Source organism: Musca autumnalis, unplaced genomic scaffold (genome assembly GCF_047663935.1).
Source record: "Musca autumnalis isolate F117 unplaced genomic scaffold, ASM4766393v1 scaffold_4, whole genome shotgun sequence".
NCBI lineage: Eukaryota > Metazoa > Arthropoda > Insecta > Diptera > Muscidae > Musca > Musca autumnalis.
Genome location: NW_027411977.1, coordinates 52,031,071 through 52,055,183, shown reverse-complemented (window position 1 = coordinate 52,055,183; position 24,113 = coordinate 52,031,071). Strand labels below are relative to the sequence as shown.

The window sequence follows — 24,113 nt, the reverse complement described above, 5'->3', positions numbered from 1 at the left end:
ACTGTATAACCGCCAAGTCAACAATCTATGGGCAAACTCGAAAATCGATCACAATATAATCGATTATGCGATTTTCCCTCCAGACAAAAGTCGACTACGATTTTTAGAATTTTGACTGCAAAAAGTCGATTAATCGAAAGTCGACTTACATATCACTATTTTCGAGTAAAAAGTGGAAAAACTTGAAGATTTTTTGCATTTAAAGGCAGAACAGAGCTATTATGTTTAATATTGAATTAAGTCTTTTAATTTTCTCAAGTACCTTTCGATTTTGCTATAAAACCAAAAATGCGATTATTTGGTCTGTCGATTATTTCAGTTGTCCTAAAACTCGACTTTCAACTTTTTCAAAACAGCAGCAAATCGATTATTCGTCGATTTTTGAGTTTTTCCAAACCGCAACAAATCGATTACTCGTCGATTTTTAACTTTTCTTTGGAAACTGTATAACCGCCAAGTCAACAATCTAAAGCTGAGTACACATTGTCAGTTTTGAATGTCGATATTTCGCAATTATCGATAACTGTCAAACTGTCCAGCAACCACAAAACATTTTGAGGTTGCATGAGAAATGACAAAAATGGACGGCCACACTAGCAAGCAACAACAAAGCTGTCATTCAAAACTGACAATGTGTACCCAGCTTAAGGCAAACTCGAAAATCGATCACAAGATAATCGATTATGCGTTTTCCCTCCAGACAAAAGTCGACTACTATTTTTAGACTTTTGACTGCAAAAAGTCGATTAAGCGAAAGTCGACTTACCAATCCCTATTTTCGAGTAAAAACTGGTAAAACTTGAAGATTTTTGCACTTTTTACCTTTCCTACATTATTATACCACAACTTGACACGCTAATTTCATTGTCAGACATTACCCGAACCATTACAACCAGCCAATAATGTAAAACACACACACACAATTACATACATTTATAAAGAAAATTTGTTTGCAATTAAATTATATTGGTAATGAATTTATAGAAAAGACAAAATAAAAATAAAATCTCACAGCGAGGAAAGTAGCAAAAAGAATTTTTGATTAGCTAAAACAGGATAGAAGAAGCCAAAATGTGCAATTGCAATTGTTCACATAAATAACGGCAACAATTCAGTGGTAATTTTTTTATGCAGACGATATGATTGAAATACGCGGCGAGACTATTTACGAAATGAAAATTTTTATATTGCGGATGATGGTGTTGTGGTGCGACCAATTCCCTTTGTGATGATGATGGACAAGTGAATACGGGAACAATAAACGAAAGAATCGCAAAAAAACATAACAACAAATAGTTTCAAAATATTTAAATATTGTTATTCAAAATTTTTGTGTGAAGACAAGTGAAAAATAATACAAAAAAATATTTTATTAAGACATTCAAATGGACGGGGAAAAAGTGTGAATACCGTTATTAATAGAAACAGAAATACGAAATACTGCTGCTAAAAGTTAATTGTGAGAGTGATTGACAATAGAAGAAGAGAGAGAGAGAGAGAGAGTGAAAATTTATAAAGAGATTTTTAGTTAAAAACAAAGAGAAAGACATTTTGTAAAATTTTATTACTAACGGTTGATAAAAATCTAAAAATAGGTCAATCACTGAATACAGCAAAAGAAACCCCCTCCCAAACCCCGTTGCCTGAATCTCCAAAAACCTATTTAAACATAAACACCAATTCCTCCAATTCATTGGCCAAAATGCCAAATTCAAACAACATACGTGTGACACAAAACGTCACTGATAATGGTATGCTGACACAAGCTAATCATGACGTTCATGTATTGCCGGCGGCGGCGGAGGCGGCATCAACGGCGTCAATACAATTATCGAAATCAATCGATGACTCACCTGGCGGCCAACAACAAAGTATATCCGAAACAACGTCAGCCTTAATATTTCCCTGTCAAAAACATGAACACAAAGAGAATTGCTGCTTGACATTTCCCTTGAGAGATATTTATGACGATGTCGAGAGCACATTCTGCAATGATAATAATTTATGGTGCAATTTGAAATGGCGTCTTGTACGGGAGAGTATGTGGTTGAAAGATGATGTGGATAAATTGCAAATTAAGGAAGATCATGGGAAATATGAGAAAGAAAGAACACACTTCCCTTTAAATTTATTGATAAATCAACGAAGAAAACGATTCCCTCTAAGAAAAGGTGAATTTGAAAATTTACCAAAATTAGATGAAAATTATTATGCCTATAGAAAATTGAGTAAGAGACACAAGGATAAAGTGGAAATCAGTTATAAAGCGAAGGTGTTTCCCCTCAAGGCAAAACATAATGGAAAGGAATTTCCCTTAAGTTTGGGAAGTTTGGTGATAAATGAAAATGTAACACACGAACAGCAAATCGTGGGGAAGACATTTTTAAAAGAAAATATAATGGATTTGTCGGGCATTTTAAAACCTTTTATTAATACTAAAACTGTTAGCAGAAATGTGCTGCATACTAAATTTCCCTTACGAAATTTGGAGTTTAGCCAAACAACAAAAACCTTTCCCTTGGAAAAAAATGTGGAAATGCCACAAATTGTACTGACCAGTATGGAGAAACAATTTCCATGCCAGAAACAAGAAAATTCATTGGGATTTCCTTATCATTTGCAAACATTCAAGGAGGTTTTCTATAAAAATTTAGAATATTTCGATAAAAATAAACTAACAAAGTCCTTGCAAGATGAAAGAAGAAGCTTGATATACAACATAACCTCAAAATATGAAAAGAATAAAAAAATCATTGAAACGTCAGAATGTGAATTAAAGGAAAATGCCAATATAACACTGAATAACAGTAAACATGTCAACGCGGGAGATTTGCCGGCAAAACAACAACATGTGATCCCAGCTATTTCCCCGAATTTTATACTCAACCTAACCTCAAATGTTTCTAAGGAAATAAAACATAACAAATTCCCCACCAAAGAGTTAGTGGGCAATGAAGCACCAACACAATTCCCTTTGGCGACTTCAATTACCGAAAGATACCTTATAAATAACAAACGGAAAGATTATTTTCCCCTAATTACGCAAAAGGAGAAAGATAAATTTCCTCTTAGAAATTCCGCCAAAAATATATTGTTATTAAATTTAAACCCCCTTGAAATACAAGAGCTTTACGAATTAAATAAAATTCCCAAAACATTACAAACTGCTAACACATTGCTAGATGTTGATCATGATGACAAACCGCTAAGCAAATTTCCATTTAAAGAACGCGTGGTACGAAAATTCTATAGGAAATTCCCTCAATCAAGTGAAATTCACTCAACAATGACAGATGCTGTCAGACACATGTTGTTTATTAACAATGGAAATAAACAACAATTTACCGTAAATTCTTTAAATACCGATTCCAGAGCTAATGTAAACAAGATTATTGAAAGCAATACAGCGAGGTCCATGACGCAAAAATATTCGCCAACAACGCCGCAATCTGACATAAAATATTATTGCCAAAAAAATGAAAAACATGCGTTGGCTCAAGTTCATATAGCAGCAGAAAATGCAAAATCTGCTGTCTACCCAAAAATGAGAATGGAATCCATCAGTCCCGGAATAATTAAGAGTGCGGAGCAACAAAAGGAAACAGATGTCATTATTAATACACAAAATGAGAATATTTCGTCGCTCTTGGCAAATATTAGAAATTCTATGGTTAATCATCGACAACGACTGACATTGTCGGGCGTGCCGGGCGATGCTGCTGAGGCAGAGGATGCCGATGATGAGTATGATGATGGCGACGATATTGACGAGGAAGTAGCCAACATATTACGCGCCGCCTCAACCTCAACACCCCCAAGAACAACAAGTGTTCAAAATACCGAGAGAATTAGAGCACAACAACGGCGCCGCCATGAACGTGATCTTGATGATCTCTGCAATCCGCAGGTTGCCCAAATTGTGGAATGCTCAGATGTTCGCGATACGTTGACCATAACGGTTGAAAGAAACAACGCTGTAGAATATAACAATCGTGGAACGGCGGTTAGTGGTGGTATCGGTCTCGGTGAAAACCAACTAAACTACTCTCCTCCACCTTGTGCGGCGCATAAAGCAAACGCGTCTAGCCTTAACGATAGCGTGTCTAAACAACAACAACAGCTTACGTCACACGACATTTCTCCACATTATAGTGAAATATTATTGCCAAAATTAGATGTGCTTGAATACGTTGAAAAAGAATTGAAAAATAGCAATGTATGTGCGGGCGGCGTTCATCCGGAACTTAATGAAGATCATATAAGCATAATACGTGGGGAAACGGTTAACGAAAAAGAAGTAACAGTAGTAGAACAAGAAAATTTAGTAACAAATGTTAAAGATAAAGAAGTGATAGAAATGAAATACGAAATGAAAAGTAATAAAAGTGGCGGTGGGGCTACTGCCCAGCCCACAATTCCCTCTCCCGCGTCGCGTGCTACTGGGAAATATGAGACAAGTAACGGTCCAACGCAATCATCATCTGCAGCATATGATCGCAATAAATCCGCAAATACATTGAAATCCCCAGCAACTGATCACAACTATGCGGCAGCTTCAACAAGCCGGCGGCTTTCGACAGATAGCAATAACTCAGGGCGCTCAACGCCCACATTGAGACATGTCACCGATAACACACGTTCCGCAACAAGAAGGCCATCCATCGAAAGTCTGGGTACAACGAAATCTTATTCTGGAAGCTCTACTCCCAGCGCGAGTAGTAAATATGCCAATGATACCAACTCCCTAAGTTCACTTAGATATGGCAATGATAACAACTCTTTAGGTAGTCGTTATGGTCATGACAACTCAGTGGCAAGCTCAAAATATGATTTACCCTCAAGAAAAGGTCAAGAACCAAGCTCTTCATTGAACAGATATGGCAACGATTTCAAACTAAATTCCAAAAGACACAGCAATGACTCAATTTCCCATTATAATAAAGATAGTCCTTCATCGAGCAGATATGGCAACGATAGTAGCGCCTTAACTTCATTAAGATATGGCAATGATGTGACATCCCGTTATGGTAATGATAACTCTCTTCATAGCAACAAATATGACAAAGATCACACCACAAGACATGGCAGCAGTGACATTTCACCACGTTATGGTGCAGATTCTTCTTCTTCTTCTCTACTTAGCACAGGTACCAGCAGCGGTCGTAGTTACACACCTTCATTGGGTGCCATAAGAAATACAGCAACAACAACCTTGCCAAATTCCATTGCTACACCAATTGAGTCCTCCTCCAGAAATTCTCTCACACAAGCAGCGAGCCTTTCTGTGGATGACTCAGTTGGAGATCGATCGTCTCGCTTACGCCGACAAAGACGTTTACGTTCTCAAGACTCCCAAGACGGTGAAGATCCCATAGAACGTTTAAATCGTTTAAAGGCACGCATTACAGCTTCGCTTAGTGAAGTTAAGGGTGTTCTCAAACAATACAGTACTGAGGAGAATGAAAATCAAGCTACCGGCACAAGTTTGCCGCTGGCAACACGTAATAAAATCGCCGAACCAATTGCTGAATCTTCAGAGGAATCTAAGGATGACCCCACACACTTTAGATTTGTGAAAAGGATAAGAAAACATATCATTTTTCCCGAAGATGAGGAGAATAAAAACGAAGATAATGTTGAGAATAGGGAAGAGAAGGATTTAAATGTGAAGAGTGTAGATGAAGTTGACAGAGGAGTAACGGTACCTAAGGAGGAGGAAATTCAATCTAAGCAAAATGATAGTAAACCAAAAATCGTGGAAATTTTGGATAAAACGGATAAAAGTGAGAGTCAAGTTGGGGAAATGGAAACGAATGTGGAACAACATGGCAATTCGAAGAACCTTGACACCAAGGAAATTTCAACTGAATCAGCTGTGCCAGATAAAGTAAACAATAAACAATTTGAATCATTAGACCTTAAGGTAGAAAATGAAAATGCCAAAGAAGCCGATAAAGTGAATAATAAACAAAGTGAATCATTGGAACTCAAAATCGCCGAATCAGTAGTGAAAAATGCCAAAGAAGCCGATAAAGTGAATAATAAACAAAGTGAATCATTGGAACTCAAAACCGCCGAATCAGAAGTGAAAATCGAAACCGATGAAAAATCAACCACTAAGAAAAATCAAAATAAAAAATCCAAAAATATTTCAAATAAAAATGAAAGTAAAATTTCACCAAAATCCAAAACAAAACAAATAGCCGATGATAAATCAACAGAAGATGTAACAAAAGAAAATAAACCAAGTGAAAAGAAAGCAAAAACAAATGATCAGGTTAATCATAAAGAAAAAGTTCGTAGAAATTCCAAAATTTTAAATAAAAATTCAAAAGAAGTGACGGAAAATATAACTAAAAGTTCTAAACAAAATGCAGAAAAATCAACGAATGATAACTCAAAACATGTGAATGATAGTGTCCAGATGGCGCCCAATGTAAATGATCAAAATATAACTGGGAGTTCCTCACAAACTGCAGTTAAATCATCGGAACTGGAAGCAAATGATAATTTCAAGCCTGTGAATGATAATATGGCGCCCAACATAAATGGTCCTTTGACTTCTTCTGTTAATGAACGTGAAACGAAAATTGAATCCACAAAAGATTCTAAAATTTGTGATGATCTTTCAGCAAAACCAAGTGATATGAAACACCTCTCGGAATCTGCAGTTGCTACAGCGACAAATTCAAGCATGGCGCCCAACATAAATGGTCCTTTGACGTCTTTACTTATTGATGGTGAAATGAAAAGGGACGCCAAGAGTAATGATGATGCTTCTCCAAAAGACCTCTCAGTATCTTCAATTGACAAGAATAATACAGGGTCTAAGGAACCTTCGCCCGCAATAATTGCTACTAACAGCATCCAAAAATTATCGCCATCACGAGACTTAACTACAACAAATCAAAAACAAATTCAAACTACCAACAAAGTTTCTCCACCCTTGGAGACCATTGATAAATCTGCTGCTAATGTTGAAACAATTGCAAAACCCCAAATTCTGGTAACGCCTCAAAAGGCTAAAGATGTTTCTCCAAAACCCGAAGTACTCGAAACGCCTCAGAAAACAAAAGAAATTTCTCCAAAACCAGAAAATACACCCTTAGAAGCAGCAGTAGCGCCAATTGTTGATCATCCCAAAGACACCAGCCTTACTTTAAACCAAAAGAAAGAAATGCCCGCCCAGGAACTAGCCGATACTTTTGACGAAAAATCCCTGAAAACAAAGAAAAAACTTCCGGCCAAAACCAAAACTGTGGGTGCAACTTCACGTCGAGCATCTTTGGCAGCAGTTGAAGGATCAAAAATAGAACCTGCCGTAAAATTGGCAACACCAGGTGCCATACAAAGACGTCCATCTGATTCAGAAGCTATTGTTAAGAAGAAATTAATCACCGGTAAACTAAACACATCCGGTAATGTGTCGGAAGTGACGCCAAAACCGAAAATTGTTAAAGTAAAACGTTCATCGATTACAGCAAAAGCGAACGATGATAAGAATCAAACGCAAACAAATGATACGCGTCAATTGACAAGCACAACAACAACAATAGCCAGTAGTGATAAAAACAACGACAATGTGATTGACAATGTATCGATGGCATCTAATAAATCGTTTCACATTGAGGGTGATCAGAAGCAAAACAAGGATGTAACATTGCCAAATGATGAAAAGCCAACACCACCACCACCAGCAACGAGAACAACAACGACAGGTTCTTCTTCTTCTTCATTGCAATCTAATCAAATTTTACCAACGCAATTAGTGATCGATGAACAGAAACAACAACAACAACAGCAGCAGTTAGCGACAATCATCATCAATGAAAAACCCCCATCAATCCCATTATCAGAGAATAGTCGAACAATAGAAGAAAACTCAAGTGTCTCCAACGAAGCGACAAATGAACCACAACAAAAATCGACAACTACAAAGAATTTCGAAACTGCTAAATTCGAGAATAATGTTATTGGCAGCAGTATGTTAGCCAATGTGGCTGAAACGTTGTCGTTGCTCGAAAGTTCAAATACCAAGAGTGAGGCAAGCAGTATCAGTCAACGGAATCGTGGTAGCTCAGATTTTCATGATCTGCTACAGGAGTCAAGTGTGATAGTTAAACCCACGGAGAACAATAATAATAAAACCAGCACAGGAACATCAATAAAATTGGAGACTTCCAGCGGAGAATCCAAAGAAAAATTGGAGCAAAATTTGCAAAAACAAGAGCAGCAAGTGTCAGAGACAACAACACCAGCATCACCAGCATTAGACACAGAACCTTCTAATCGTATAGATATTGCAAAAACGACCTCCTCGGAGCAGAGATTGACATCAGCGACAACAACAACTACCACCGTTAATGATACACCATTAACGGTTACAACAGCACCAATACCAACACAATCCACATCAACAACGTCGCCACTTAGCACAGCAGAGGAGGCAGCTACAAAAATCAACAGCTCTCCACAAATTTCCATTAGTCGTAAAGAAGACGCCACAGCAGACACACAACAACCAGCAGAAGTAGACAAAAAATTATCAACAACAACCACCACCCTCTTAGCCAGTGAACAGCAAAATCAGATCCAAGATACCGATAACCTAACCCCAACAAATATGCCTGAATTAAATCAAACTCCGGCACCGGTTCAAACTGCCGAAATACCCCATGAACCGGGTGATAAGTTGAAAAAGAAAATAATTATTAAAAAAATCATAAGACAGACATCCATAGATAAGGCCAAAAAATCCGAGGCCAAAGAAAAGGCTAAAACCGGCGAAGAACCAGTAATTAGCGTGGATACCAATGTTTCTGCTCCACCATCAGCCCAACCACCATCAACAGATTCCACCGAAACAAAACCAAGTGAGACTGAAATTGCAACACCACAAATCGATACGGATGTGACCAGTGCCAGTGAAGAATGTTCAGGATCTACAACAGAAATTTCCGAATCAGAATCGGGTGCAGCTGGTGGTGATGACAAACCAAAGAAAGTTCGCAAAGTTAAGAATAAAGTTATTATTAAGCGTCAAAAGCGAAAACTTTCCATATGTGATTCATCATTTTTTGGCCACAATGTTTCCAATGAGGAACCGGTCAATACCGAGGTGGAGACCCTTGAAAAAGCCATTGCCTATGTCACCGATGATGAGTCAGAGGAAGAGGACGCCGAAGAGGCCAAGGAAGTTGAAGAGGAAAAGAAACCCCTAAAATCCTGCATAAACAAAAAAGAATACAACATTGGTGATGATGTACTCTACGGGGAGCGTTATCGTCGCAACACTCAAATACGCTGGAGACGTGGTCGCATAAAGGAGAGAATTACCAGTATATCCTATTTGATTGATATCGATGGCATTGAGGTGTCATCGCACATTAACTATTTGAAAAAATACACCGGACGTAAGGTGCAGTTTGGTGCCAAGGAATATTTAGAAATTGACTATGAACAAATTGCGGAGGAGGAGGAGCGGGCAGACAGGGTTCGAAGGCGTTCGTATAGTATATGGAATATGGTGTAAGTGTGTGTAATAGAGAAAAACAAACCATAAATGGGAATGTTTTTTAAACAAAAACCCTAAACACTCTGAAGACGAGTGGGTGCAGGAACAAAAAATCATAATTGAAAATTTATGTGACTTTGTGAAAAACAGAAAAGAAAATTGAAATGGTTTTATTTGCTGTGAAGTGATGCTCAATCAATAGCGAAAGCAATATGACAGTTGCAGGAATGAGTTAAAATATGAATCACTAAATTCATTAAAAGAATTGAAAAAAAATCCAAAAATAAAAAAAAACAAAATAATAAAAAATATAAATTAATAAAAAAGTTCAGATTCAATCGAATTCGATATAAATTCATTAAACAAATTGAAAAAGAAATATCAAAAATAAAAACAAAATAATAAAAAATATAAATTAATAAAAAAGTTCAGACTCAATCGAATTCGATATATGCTAAAAATTAATGAAAAATAAAAAAACTGTTTGAAATTCGAAAAAAAAAATCAAACAAATTAAAAACAAAATAATGCACCAAAAATTAATGGCCTTATTGAATAGAACGGCTTTCAAAAAGTTTCAGAAAAAATAACTAATAAAAATAATAAAATCTCAAAAGTATTAATAAAACTCGTTATAATAGTTATGAAATAACTTAAATATCAAGATGACTTCTACGATTTATCGAAAATATTCAAAGGGTTTTATATACGATATAACACTTTTGAATCTTAAAGTAAATAAACATACCTAAATTCAAATAAAAAAATAACAAAAACATACAAAAAGTAAATTTTCTATATGTAGATTATATAATCCATAACAGTTTAAAACCCATAAATGTATTTTTTCAATATTGAAAACATTACAAATAAGAAAAAATTAAAGTGTTATACAAAATATTATAGTTTTCGGACAGTTGAACAATCATAAAATAAATAAATACAATTACATTTTTTTAAAATAAAAAAATCGACACAGAAAATATAAAAGTGTTTTACAAGATATCGGAAGACGGTTTTTAACAATTAAAATTACTTTTTCAATAAATTCAATCGTATTAACAAGTATCAAAACTTTTGAACAGTTTATGGATGATATAACAGTTTCGGAAATTTAAAAATTCTATAGGGGTTATTCTCACTTTCTCGTTCAAGTTGAAACGGCAGAGAGAGAAAACTCACAGTGAGTTTTCATTCAATAACGCCCTATATAAAATAAATACATCTACTTTCAAATCACCCAAAGACAACCCAGAAAATATTAAAGTGTTACACAAGATATAACAGTTAGTAATATAACAATTTTGAATCTTAAAATAAGTAAGCATACCTAAATTCAAACAAAAAAATTAAACAAAAAACATACAAAAAGTTAATTTTCTACCTGTAGATTATATAATCTATAACAGTTTAAAAACTCATAAATGTATTTTTTTCAATATTAAAAAAATTACAAACAAGTTTTCGGAAAGTTTAACAATCATAAAATAAATAAAAACAATCATTTTTAAATAAATATCAACCCAGAAAATATAAGTGTTATACAAGATATCGGAAGACGGTTTTGAACAATTAAAATTACTTTTCCAATAAATTCAATTGTATTAAAAACAAGTATAAAAATATAAAAGTGTTATACAAGATATCGGAAGACGGTTTTGAACAATTAAATTACTTTTTCAATAAATTCAATTGTATTAAAAACAAGTATCAAAACTTTTGAACAGTTTATGTATGATATAACAGTTTTCGGAAATTTAAAATGTCTATATAAAATAAATACATCTACTTTCAAATTCCCCAAAGACAACCCAGAAAAAGTGTAATGTGTTACACAAGATATAACAATTTCGAACATTTAAAAATACTTAATCAAGAATAGAACAGTTTTTTTTCAAATGAATAATAATTTAAAAATGAAAGGATTCAAAGATTGAACAAATTTATAGGACTTTGTATAACTGCTAAAAGCATTCCATTTTAGTGCATGAAAATGCAAACCGAGAAATATTTAATTGTTGTATTAGAAAAAGGCTTATTCAAGAAAATAATATATGTTTTCAAATTAAATATCAAATTTTAAAAATTATTAATTAAAAGTTAAAACAATAAAAGACTGTGTATAACGGTTAAACAATGTTCTATTTTTAATGAAATCCGAAAACTCCATATGACAATGCTTTACAAAACTGTTACATAAAATAACAAAAAAAAAAAAAAAAACAATATGGAAGTGTTATATCATATATAGACGTATTCAAACAGTTAAATGATGAAACTTTTTCAAAAAAAAAGTTGGCTCAAAAATTTAAATTTTTATAACAGTTTGCTAAAAATATTAAATTAATGAAATGTGTATAACAGTTAAAAGATTTTTATTTAATGAAACAAGGTAAATTTTAACATATTTTTTTTTTTTTAATTAAATATCCAATATTCTAAATTCTCAATTAAAACTTAAAAAAGGAAAAGGCTGTGTATAACAGTAAAAAAAATGTTCTTTTTTCAATGAAATCCGAAAACTCCATATGACAATGATTTACAAAACTGTTATATAAAATAACAAGAAAGACAATATGGAAGTGTTATATCATACATAAACGTAAACAAACAGTTAAATGTTAAAACGTTTTCAAAATAAAAAAGTTGACGCAAAAATTAAAGTTTTTGTAGCAGTTTACTAAATAAATATTAAATTAATGAAATGTGTATAACAGTTAAAAGGGTTTTATTATAAAATAATGCACATTTGAAACCCTGCTGAAATCCGAAATTCTAGTGCGTGTTCCCGTCTGGAACAGACCAATAATGACAAGTCAAAAGTGTTATATCAAATAAAAAACGTCTGGAACAGTGCGAACAAGTTGAGAGACATCAGAAAGGTTTTTTTATATTAAAAAAAAAAAATAATCATAAAAATAAATAATTATGACAGGTTTTTATATAAAAACAATTCAAATTTTCCTTTTTATTTAAAAAAAAAACATAATCATAAAAATAAATAATTATGACAGGTTTTTAATATAAAAAGCAATTTAATTTTTTTAACTGTCATACGCCAAACTTTAAAAAAATAAATTAAATTAAAATTATTTTAGAACAGTTTACAAAATACAGACTATATAAAGGAAATGTGTATAACACTTATAAATGTTTGTAATACAATAAGGGCAATTTATAGGCTCACTAAAAGTGTTATATGAAATATAAAATGCCTGGAACAGCTTGAGCAAGTTGTATTTGTTTATTAAAAAACACATGATTATGAAAATAATTATGACAGTTTTTAAAATTAAACAAGTAAAAAAGCATTAAGTTCGGCCGGGCCGAACTTTTTATACCCTCCACCATAAAATATTCTGAACTAAAATGGAATAATTGGTTTTCATTCCTGTCCCCAACTTTAAGTGGGTACGTTAAAATGTCAGATAATGTACATAAAATGCTTCATTCGGAAGGCCCTTTTTTATGGTGCCTATATCTAACTATGTATATTGACAATTTTTGGTGGGCTAGAAATTGGGAGGTACCGTTATATAGGGGTTATAATAAAACATAGGCCTATGTTGACAGTTTTTGATGGTAGCCTTTAATGCCAAATAACTCCTAATTCGGTTAAAAATTTTAGCTAGAATCCTCAAAATATCGAAAATCGGTAATATTATAGCTAATTCGGTCTAGAAATGTGACTTACAATGTCAAAATACCGTAAATCGGGGGTACCGTTATATGGGGGCTATACCAAAACGTGGCCCTATGTCCACGAGTTTTGTTATATATGTTTATTGACACTTAAGAACCCTAAATGTCAAATTATAGCTAAATCGGTCTGAAAATGTAGCTAAAAACGTCAAAATACCGTAAATCGGGGGGTACCGTTATATGGGGGCTATACCAAAACGTGGACCTATGTCCACAACTTTTGTTATATAAGTTTATTGATACTTAGGAACCCTAAATATCAAATTATAGATAAATCGGTCTGAAAATGTAGCTAAAACCGTAAAAATACCGTAAATCGGGGAATACCGTTATATGGGGGCTATACCAAAACGTGGACCTATGTCCACAAGTTTTGTTTTATATGTTTATTGACACTTAAGAACCCTAAATGTCAAATTATAGCTAAATCGGTCTGAAAATGTAGCTAAAAACGTCAAAATACCGTAAATCGGGGGGTACCGTTATATGGGGGCTATACCAAAACGTGGACCTATGTCCACAACTTTTGTTATGTAAGTTTATTGATACTTAAGAACTCCAAATGTCAAATTGTAGCTAAATCGGTCTAAAAATGTAGCTAAAACCGTCTAAATACCGTAAATCGGGGGGTATCGTTATATGGGGACTATACCGAACCGTGGACCATTGGGAACCTCAAATGTAAAATTTCAGCTGGTTTGGGCAACAAATGCGGCTAAGATCCTTAAAATACCATCTTCGAACTTGATCTTCCGACGGCTAAAAAAATGGTATTCCCCAATTTTCAGCGAAATCGGTCAACAAATGCGACCGGACGGACGGACGGACATGCATAAATCGACTCAGAAAGTGATTCTATGTATATCCCTAGAAGGAACTATGGGTCTATCTCGCTTCCTTTTGTATGTTACATACAAATGCACTAACACATAATACCCCTTACCACATAGTGGTGTAGGGTATAAACAGGATGGCATATAACAGTTTTCAAATATATTTTAATTAATATGAAATATATTCATAGCCGTATAAAATTCAAACAACGAGTATAACAGTTTTAAAGCTATAAAGAATTGAAATATCCATAAAAATGGAAATAAATAATTATGACAGTTTTAAAAATAATAAAATAAACTGTTTAACAGTTTTTTTAATCAAATCGAAATAAACTGGAAGTCGTTTTAACTTCAAATGAGAAAACCCATAAAAAACTTTTGTAAAAATTGAAATCTGAAACGAAACTGGTCTTTGTTTTCTAATCAAATCGAAATAAACTGGAAGTCGTTTTAACTTCAAATGAGAAGACCCATAAAAAACTTTTGTAAAAATTGAAATCTGAAACGAAGCTGATCTTTGTTGAAATGTAAAAAAAACAAACAAAAGTTCCAAACGAATTTTAACAATTATTGCTACAATAAAAATAAAATATATAATTATGACAGTTTTTAATATAAAGAGCAATATGGCGTATAACAGTTTAAACAATTTTAAATAAAAATTAAATTATTTTAGAATAGTTTACTAAATGTAGGAAATGTGTATAACACTTATAACTGTTTTTTATTTAATACAGCAATATATAACCTCACTAAAATCAGAAAAATTAGTATGACAAATTATAATGATAATTCAAAAACTTAGTAAGACAAATTATAATAATAATTCAAAAGTGTTATATGAAATATAAAATGCCTGGAACAGCTTGAGCAAGTTGATTTTTATTAAAAAAACACATGATTATGAAAATAAATAATTATGACAGTTTTTAATATAGAGGACAATAGGGCGTATAACAGTTAAAAAAATTAAATTAAAATGAATTTATTTTAGAACAGTTTACAAAATGAAGTCTAACGTAAGGAAAGGTGTATAACAGTTACACATGTTCACTAAAATCAGAGAGGAATGATAATTCAAAAGTGTTATATGAAATATAAAATGTCTGGTTGACATTTTTATTAAAAAACACATGATTATGAAAATAAATAATTATGACAGTTTTTAATATAGAAAACAATGTGGCGTATAACAGTTAAAAAAATTAAATTAAAATGAATTTATTTTAGAACAGTTTAGAAAATAAAGACTAAAGTGAGGAAATGTGTATAACAGTTATAAATGTTTTTAATACAACAAGAGCAATATATAACCTCACTAAAGTCAGAAAACTTAGTATGACAAATTATAATGACAATTCAAAAGTGTTATATGATAGTATATAAAACGCCCGGAACAGCGTGAAAAACACATTATTATGAAAATAAATAATTATGACAGTTTTTAAAATAAAAACAGGATAGCATATAACAGTTTTCAAATATATTTTAATTAATATGAAATAAATTTAAAGCCGTATAAAATTCAAACAACGCGTATAACAGTTTAAACCGTAAAAAAGAATTAAAAAATCCATAAAAATGGAAATAAATAATTATGAAAGTTTTAAAAATGAACTACCAAATGGAGTATAACAGTTTAGAAATATTTTAAAATTTAATTGAAATAAATTAAAAGCCGTTTTAATTTTAAATAGTTTAGAAAACCCATAAAAAGCTTTACTGAAAAGTGAATTCTGAAACGAAACTAATCTTTGTTGAAGTATAACAAATAACCAAACTTCCAATCGAATTTTAACATACATTATAACAATTATAGCAATCTTTTACACAAAAAAATACCGAAAAGAGTATAACAGTTTTAAAACTAAAAAAGAATTAAAATAAAATTGAAAAATAAACAACCAAATGATGTATAACAGTTAGAAATATTTTTAAATTAAATCGAATTGAAAGCCGTTTTAATTTCAAATGGTATGAAAAACTCATAAAAAGTTGTACTAAAAATTTGAAATCTGAAACGAATCTGATCTTTGTTGAAATATAACAAATAACCAAAGTTCCAATCGAATTTTAACATACATTATAACAATTATAACAATATTTTACAAAAAAAAACCGAAACGAGTATAACAGTTTTAAAACTAAAAAAATAAATAAAATTTCCATAAAAATGTAAATAAATAATTATGACATAAACAACCTAATGGAGTATAACAGTTAAGAAATGTTTTTAAATAAAAACGAATTGAAAGCCGTTTTAATTCCAAATGGTTTGGAAAACCCATAAAAATTTTACTACTAACAAAAATGGAAATCTGAAACGAAACTGATCTTTGTTGAAATATAACAATTAACCAAAGTTCCAATCGAATTTTAACATACATTATAAAAATTATAGCAATCTTTTACACTAAAAAAATACCGAAAATAGCCTAATATGAAAGGTAAATGGGTGCGCGAGATAGAAGCGGCATAGAATCTCTTTCAGACAATTGAGCCTAAACTTATCCAATAGACTATTTAGTTGCCTTTAGGGGCTTGGATCTACAGTCAACTATTTTACCCAAAACTCAGAAACATATCGCTCATTTACTCAAAGAGTGGCAAAAGTGGAATCAAAAAATGCGATAGAACTCTCGGTTTTGTAGTAATTAGTGATAGTAAAGTATATCCCCATTAAAGCAAAGCCGAATATAGATTCCTAATAAATAAATATGTATGTGTGCATGTATTGGTACTTACACTTCCATTCATTTGCTACATTAGTCGACACATTATCGATTATCATTCCAAAAAACATGTTTATTATTTATAATATTACAAGACATTATAAATATTAACTCATACTCAGCTTGAGAACATTTTCGTTTCAGATCGAATCGCTTACATAATTGGTTTAATAGCAAACCCATGCTAATACCATATCCTATAACTGGGCCATTAATATTTTAAAATATATTGATATATGAAATATTTTATTTTTGAAACTCTTTTTTTGTGCAACAACAAAAAATACAGCAAATAAAACCATTTTAATTTTGTTTTTTATAACAAGTTTTAATTTTTTTCTAGCTATGTAATATTGAGAGTGTATATATGTATGTATAGTTTAAATTATATTTAATTTGTTTTAATTTTAATTTTTTGTTCTATCACTTCGATTTTAATTATTGAGTTTAATTAAAAAATTTTAAGTTTCAATTAAAATTTTTTAATGATCTCTTCAACATTCTTGTGGAACTGTGTAAAAATTATGTTATGTTATTTTATTTATAGTTATTGTTAATATATGTAAATAAGTTATTTTTGCCAAAGACAAAAAAAAAAAAAATAATTAAAAATTGCTTACTTCTTTGTTTAAGAGTATTTACAACATTGCTTAAAATATCCTTATATAATGTTGTTTAATACTGTGAAAACTACTTTTTAACAATATTTATTAAATATCCCTAAAATTTATTTTTTTATTTTATAGATTAGAAACCTTTTTCTTATTATATTTGTTCATATTAAATAATTTATTTGTTTTGTTTCTTTTTAAGATAATTTTTTTACATATTGAATAGTTTTTAACTTTTTCATTTCCCTATTGTAAATAATTTTAGTTCTTTATTAATATTGCAATGGCAAATTAAGAAAAAATATCAAACTGCAAAAATATGAAAATAAAACGTATATTTTACTTATTAAAAATTCTTATTGTTTTTCTATTATTTATAAGGTGGGGAATTACAATAGACACTAAATGGACTGGATACAACTTTACCCAGCAAAAACTCCCATTACCAAGTAACGGGTCTTTATAGTACTTTTTGGTAGTCGTAACTACTTGGAAAGCCATCTACTAAACCATTATTCACACCAAATAATAATGTATTTGTTCTCACTCCCTACATTTTTATTTTGCCCACTGCCGGAATTGAACATGCGACCTTTCGATTTATAATTAAACGCATTAAATACGTTTAAATGTACATTAGAGCGACCAAAAAAAAAAACATTTTTTATTTTGGAACTCCTACCCCCAAATAGTTTCCATTTGACCCAAAATCCTTATATGTATATGAAATTTGATGGCGATCGGTTAACGATAACCCGTAGTACTTTATATGGGGGGTGAAGGCGAATTTTCAGGAAATCGCTCTACAGGACACAATTATTTTCCAATCGATGAATAAAAATTCTTTTCCAAATCGATGGCTAAAAACGAATCCTACAAAATTATGTGCAAATTAGCTATATTATAGAGCCCAAAATACTCAAAATCAGCCAAATATTCATATTGGAGATATATCAAAATTTTATCCGATTTTCAAAAAATTTTGTAGAAATCGCTTTTTAGCACAACAATGAACTGTAGTGCGATTCTGTAACTTTTTTTAATAACGAACCGACATCGGTAGTTAACGAAAATATTCGGTTGAGTTAACGAATGTCCTATTCTGTAACTTTATGTTACCGATTGTAGAAATCGTTAACTCATACCGACGAATATCGATTGGAAGGAAATGTCAAATATTATATTTTAATATTATTTAAAATATATTTTGAAGCTGAAAACATTATTTCGTCGCGAATACAAAACATGAAGCGTTTAAGAAGGAAACAATTCAGACTTTTGAAGGAATGTGGCTCAAGTAATGAAGCATTTCTTAAGATGTTTTTATTGTGTGTGTGATTTAAAAGTAATAAAAGTGATAAAACCACCATTAATCTTTTTAAAACCGCAGTTGTATTTTTTATTTAAAAGTTGGGATCATATTTTGGGTTGTGGCGCTCTGTATCAAAATTCAGCTGTGATATTTGACATGACTTTAAGCCCCTTCAGTGATCGTGGATCCACGTTACCGTCATTTGAGTTTATATATTCACATATTCAATTCACGCCCACATTAAATAAAATTTCTCATAGCGGAGAGTATGAAAAGTTCGAAAATCCATGCTTATACGCCATTTTTAGCATTCTGATTGTTAGTGATGCTGAGTTAAAATCTATAAGATTATCACAGAACAAAGTAGGTTATAGTAATACTATCCACATGTTGGCCTCAATGCTAAATTAAAGCCAACGAAAGCCTCCTAGAAAGATAGTGTTACGGACATTGGTATAGGTCTTACATAGCAGTACCACACTTGAGTTCTTTTGAAGCATTAGCTAACTTTTTTCCTCTTTAGTAAGTAAAACAAAGGTTAGCGTAGTCTTCATATGTAGGATAGCATGGGCAGCTTCGCCACTGTTGCGCCTTCGCCAGCGCCGATTTAATTGATGCCAAATGAAGCTGGTCTAAAGGAAATTTATGAGTTAATCGAAGATCAAAGAGAACTTTTATGATCTTCATGCAGTTTCAATAAAATCGGCGCTGGTGAAAGCACAACTGTGGCGAAGCTGACCCATGTTATCATACATAGTTAACCCTTATGTAAACGCTTTAAGAAGATTTTTCTCAATAAGGCAGAATTTACCTTGTGTACACTCCTCATTAACATAACATATGCTCATATAAAAACGCCGTTTTTTTCAAAGAAATCAACAAAATATTGCAATAATGTACTGTCGTTAAGACTTAACAACAACTTTTTTTTGGTTGTTAACTTAACAATAATTTTCGGTAATTAACGACAAAATTTACCGACAAAAATTGTTAAAATTGGTTACAGAATAGCACTTACCGAAAATTATCGTTAACTACCGACATTCGTCGTTAATTCTGTCGTTAAGGAGTTACAGAATCGCACTACTGGTAAATTTTATATATAAGGTTTTTGGATCTAATGGAAAAATAGGGCGCAGGAGTTCCAACATTTTTTGTTTGCATTTTTTTGTTTGGTTTTTCTTTTTTTTTTGGGTCAGTCTAATGTACATACATCAACAAAGGGACGTACACAGGATTTCAATACAAATTCAATAGAGAGATCACAATATTTTAGATGCAAGATTCAAATATGGAACAGATATTAGTCCTTGGATGTTTAGAATTGAAAATGAACGGTATCAGACCACGTTCGGTATAGTCCACATACAAAAGTTTTTAACCAAATTTTCCAGCAATAACTAAACAATCTTTCAAATGAATATTACCCATATAGATTTACGTTTTGGTGCATCCCAGAATTTTCAACCACATTAGCTCTTATTTTCCATTTTGGGTTCTAAATTCCGCCGAGAATAGGTTTCGAAAGATTTTCTATAATTCGAGGCTATTATTAAATATCGTCAATAACATGGATTTTGGAAATCCTTTTGGTGGAGAACCTCAATGCCAAAAGTGGTGAAAATAGATCCACGTTCGAATACAGGGATTACATTAGCGGATATGTCGAATAGAGATATACAGTGTTTGGAGAACATAAACAGTCCAGTAGTGCAATTCTGTAACTTTTTTTAATAACGAACCGACATCGGTAGTTAACAAAAATATTCAGTTGAGTTAACGAATGTGCTATTCTGTAACTTTATGTTAACGATTGTAGAAATCGTTAGCACATACCGACGAATATCGATGGAAAGACAAATTGTCAAATATTATATTTTGATATTTATTAATTCAAAAATTAAAAATATTGTTTCTTCGCAAATAAAGGAAAATATGAAAAAAAACCAAAAAGTTGAAACACAAAAAATGCCATAACGCATTCATTTTTCAACGGATTTTGTTGGTTTTTCCCATTTTGGAAAGCCAACTAAATTTCCTACTTGCTAACTGTAAATAATTGTACTGTTAGGTGTCATTTACGCAGCCTAGAGCACAAGGAAAAACATTTTACTGTTTTTTAATGCGTTTTTGTCACACTTAAACCACTATTACCTAGCCATTTGTTAACCGATTTTAAAAATCTATAGCTTGTTCGAAAGGCATTACTCTCCCTTTTATAATGAAAAACAGTGTGTGCAAATCGGTTGTGGAAAAAAGAAGTAATGTCCGTTTAAATTTGAAAATCCAAGAAAGCCCATTTTTCACTACATTTACCGTTATAAAGTCAAAACCCGAAGTGATCCAAAGAAACCAAAGGTATTTTCGTCTTCTATGGACTCCCACAAAACAGAATTTGTGCATCAGAAATCCTGCAAAAAAATTTTGTCCACTTTTGTATCACAGTGTAATCCATATTCGAACCTAATCTCTCGAAAAAATCGATTTGGACTTTCGAGAGTTATTGTGCTCAAGATTTTAGGGAAACATTTTGAAGTATTGCGGGGAAGTGTCCAAAGGAGTGGACCGATATGAATTTTGAACAATGTAGTGGGAGATCCAAAATTTGGACCAAATCTGTTGATCTGTTCGAGAGTTATAGTGCGCTCGAGCCAAAGAGACGGGCGAACTGGGATATATGTGGAATCTAAATTGTTTGAGCGGGTTTCGTCAAAACATATCTATATATATAAAAGAGCTTAGTGATAAGTGAGTGAGTGAGTGAGTGAGTGAGTGAGTGACATGTATATCATCGCCCAGACGAAACCGCTGAAGCTAGAAAGCTGAAATTTTGACTGTGGGTTGCTGTCGGTGCGTAGGTGTGAGATAAGGCTGGGTTTTTGGAAATTCGCCCTAGAAAGGTACGAAAAGTACCAAAAGGTACTAAATATGGTACCCAATGTATTAGGCAAACGGCAAGAGCTAGAGTTCTGAAATTTGGAATGGATATCAATGATGGATAGTTAGAAAGATGTACCAAAGGGTTTTTGGAAATTCGACCTCTAAGTGTACGAAAAGTACTAGATTTAGTACCAATTGTATATTTTGAACGGATTTAGCTAGAAACTTGGAATTTTGTATGGAAATGAAGGTTGGCAAGTGGTGTTTATAAAAGGAAATGGTTTGTGAAATTAGTACTCATGTGTACGAAAAGTACTAAATGGTTCAAAATTTAGTACTATTTCGATTTGGGTGAATGGATAGAGGTGGAAACCTGAAATTTGGAATTAAGATTACTTACAGAGTATTGGATTGAGATATGGAGGTAGTTTTGGAAATTCGTACTTATGTATACGAAAAGTACTAAATGGTACTAAATTTAGTACAACTTAGATTTGGGTGATCGGAAAGAGCTAGAAACCTGAATTTTGGAATTTGGAATTAAGGTTACTGTTGGAGTGTAGGATTGAGGTAGTACTTAAGGTTGCGAAAAGTACTAAATTTGGTACGATTTTGATGAACGGATAGTGCTAGAATCCTTAAATTTGGAATTAAGATTACTTGCGGAGTATTGGATTGAGATATGGGGGTAGTTGTGAATGGTGAATGGATAGTGCTGGAATTCTGAAATTTGAAATTAAGGTTACTGTTGGAGTGTAGGATTGAAGTAGTTTGGAAATTCGTACTTATGGGTACAGAAAATACTAAATGTTACTAAATTTGGTACAATTAGGGAGTGATTGAACGGATAGGCCTGGAAACCTGAAATTTGGAGTTAAGGTTACTGTTAGAGTGTAGGATTGAAAAGGATTTGAAAATTCGTAATTATGGGTACGAAAAGTACTAAATGGTACTAAATTTGGTACAATTTGGATTTGGGTGAACGGATAGGGCTGGAATTCTGAAATTTGGAATTAAGATTACTGTTGGAGTGTAGGATTGAGATAGTTTTGGAAATTCGTACTTATGGGTACAGAAAGTACTAAATGGTACTGAAATTGGAACAATTAGGAAGTGATTGAACGGGTAGGCCTGGAAGCCAGAAATTTGGAATTAAGGTTACTGTTTGAGTGTAGGATATAGGAAGTTTTGAAAATTAGTACTTATGGGTACGGAAAATGTTAAGTGGTACTAAAGTTTGTACAATTTCGATTCGGGTGAACGGATAGAGCTGAAATCCTGAAATTAAGATTACTCTTCGACTGTAGGATTGAGGTAGTTTTGGAAATTCGTACCTATGGGTACGAAAAGTACTAAATGGTACTAAATTTGGTACAATTTAGATTTGGATGAACGGACAGAGCTGAAATTTGGAATTAAGATTACTGTTGGACTGTAGGATTGAGGAAGTTTGGGAAAATTATACTATGGGTACGAAAAGTACTAAATGGTATTAAATTTGGTACAATTTGTGTTTGGGTGAACGGATAGTGCTGGAATCCTGAAATTTTGAATTAAGATTACTGTTGGAGTGTAAGACTGAGGTAGTTTTGGACATTCGTAATTATGGGTACGAAGAGTACTAAATGGTACTAAATTTGATACAATTTGGATTTGGGGGAACGGATAGGGCTGGAATCTTGAAATTTGGAATTAAGATTACTGTTGGAGTGTAGGATTGAGGTAGTTTTGGAAATTCGTACTTATGGGTACTCAAAGTATTGAATTTCGTACAATTTAGACTTGGTTGAAATTTGGAGTTAAGGTTACTGTTGGAGTGTAGGATTGAAGAAGATTTGGAAATTCGTAATTATGGGTACGGAAAGTACTAAATTGCTCCACATTTCATACAATTAAATTTGGGTGAACAGATATCGCTGGAATTCTGAAATTTGGAATTAAGATTACAGTTGGAGTGTAGGATTGAGGAAATTTACGAAAAGTACTAAAGAAGTCTAAATGTTGTATCGGGTGTAGGAACGGGTGGAATTCTAAAAGTTATTCTTAAAGTCACTGTTGGTATGTGGGGTTAAAATATGGATATGGTTTTTTTTGGAATTTTTGAAATTTTAGGAGGAGGTTTCGCAAATTCGTTGTTATGAATTTATATGAAAATTACTATAATTGGGTTTGAGGGAACTGATAGAGCTGGAAAAAAGAATCTCGGTTGGTATAAATGGTTGATATAAGAAGGTAATTTTTTAAGATTATACCCAGGTGTACGAAAAGTACTAAATTTAGTATGATTTTGTTATTGCATGAACGATAATATAAGGAGTTTTTTAATGCGTACAAATTATGAAATTTGCTATGAGGGTCGTTGATGGCTGACATGATATTGGAAATACCTACTATTAGTTAACGAAAAAATACTAAATGGTATTGAAATTTGGAATTAAGATTACTGTTGGAGTGGACGATTTAAGTAGCCTTATATTTACGAAAAGTACTAAATTGTACTAAATGTGATAAAATTTGGATTTGGTG

The 24,113-nt window shown here is 32.3% G+C and overlaps 2 protein-coding genes across 2 annotated transcripts in view; one reads left to right on the top strand and one right to left on the bottom strand.

Annotated features, from left to right (window-relative positions):
• Positions 1–24,113, bottom strand: part of LOC141404293 (2-oxoglutarate dehydrogenase-like, mitochondrial) — a 99,337-nt gene that overhangs the window by 18,187 nt on the left and 57,037 nt on the right. The gene's annotated exons all lie outside the window — the stretch shown is intronic.
• Positions 1,019–17,748, top strand: LOC141404292 (uncharacterized). Its single transcript, XM_073987755.1, has 2 exons — positions 1,019–9,528; positions 16,929–17,748. Exons 1-2 carry the CDS (start codon positions 1,703–1,705, stop codon positions 17,005–17,007), a joined length of 7,905 nt encoding a protein of 2,634 aa, XP_073843856.1. The 5' UTR covers positions 1,019–1,702; the 3' UTR covers positions 17,008–17,748.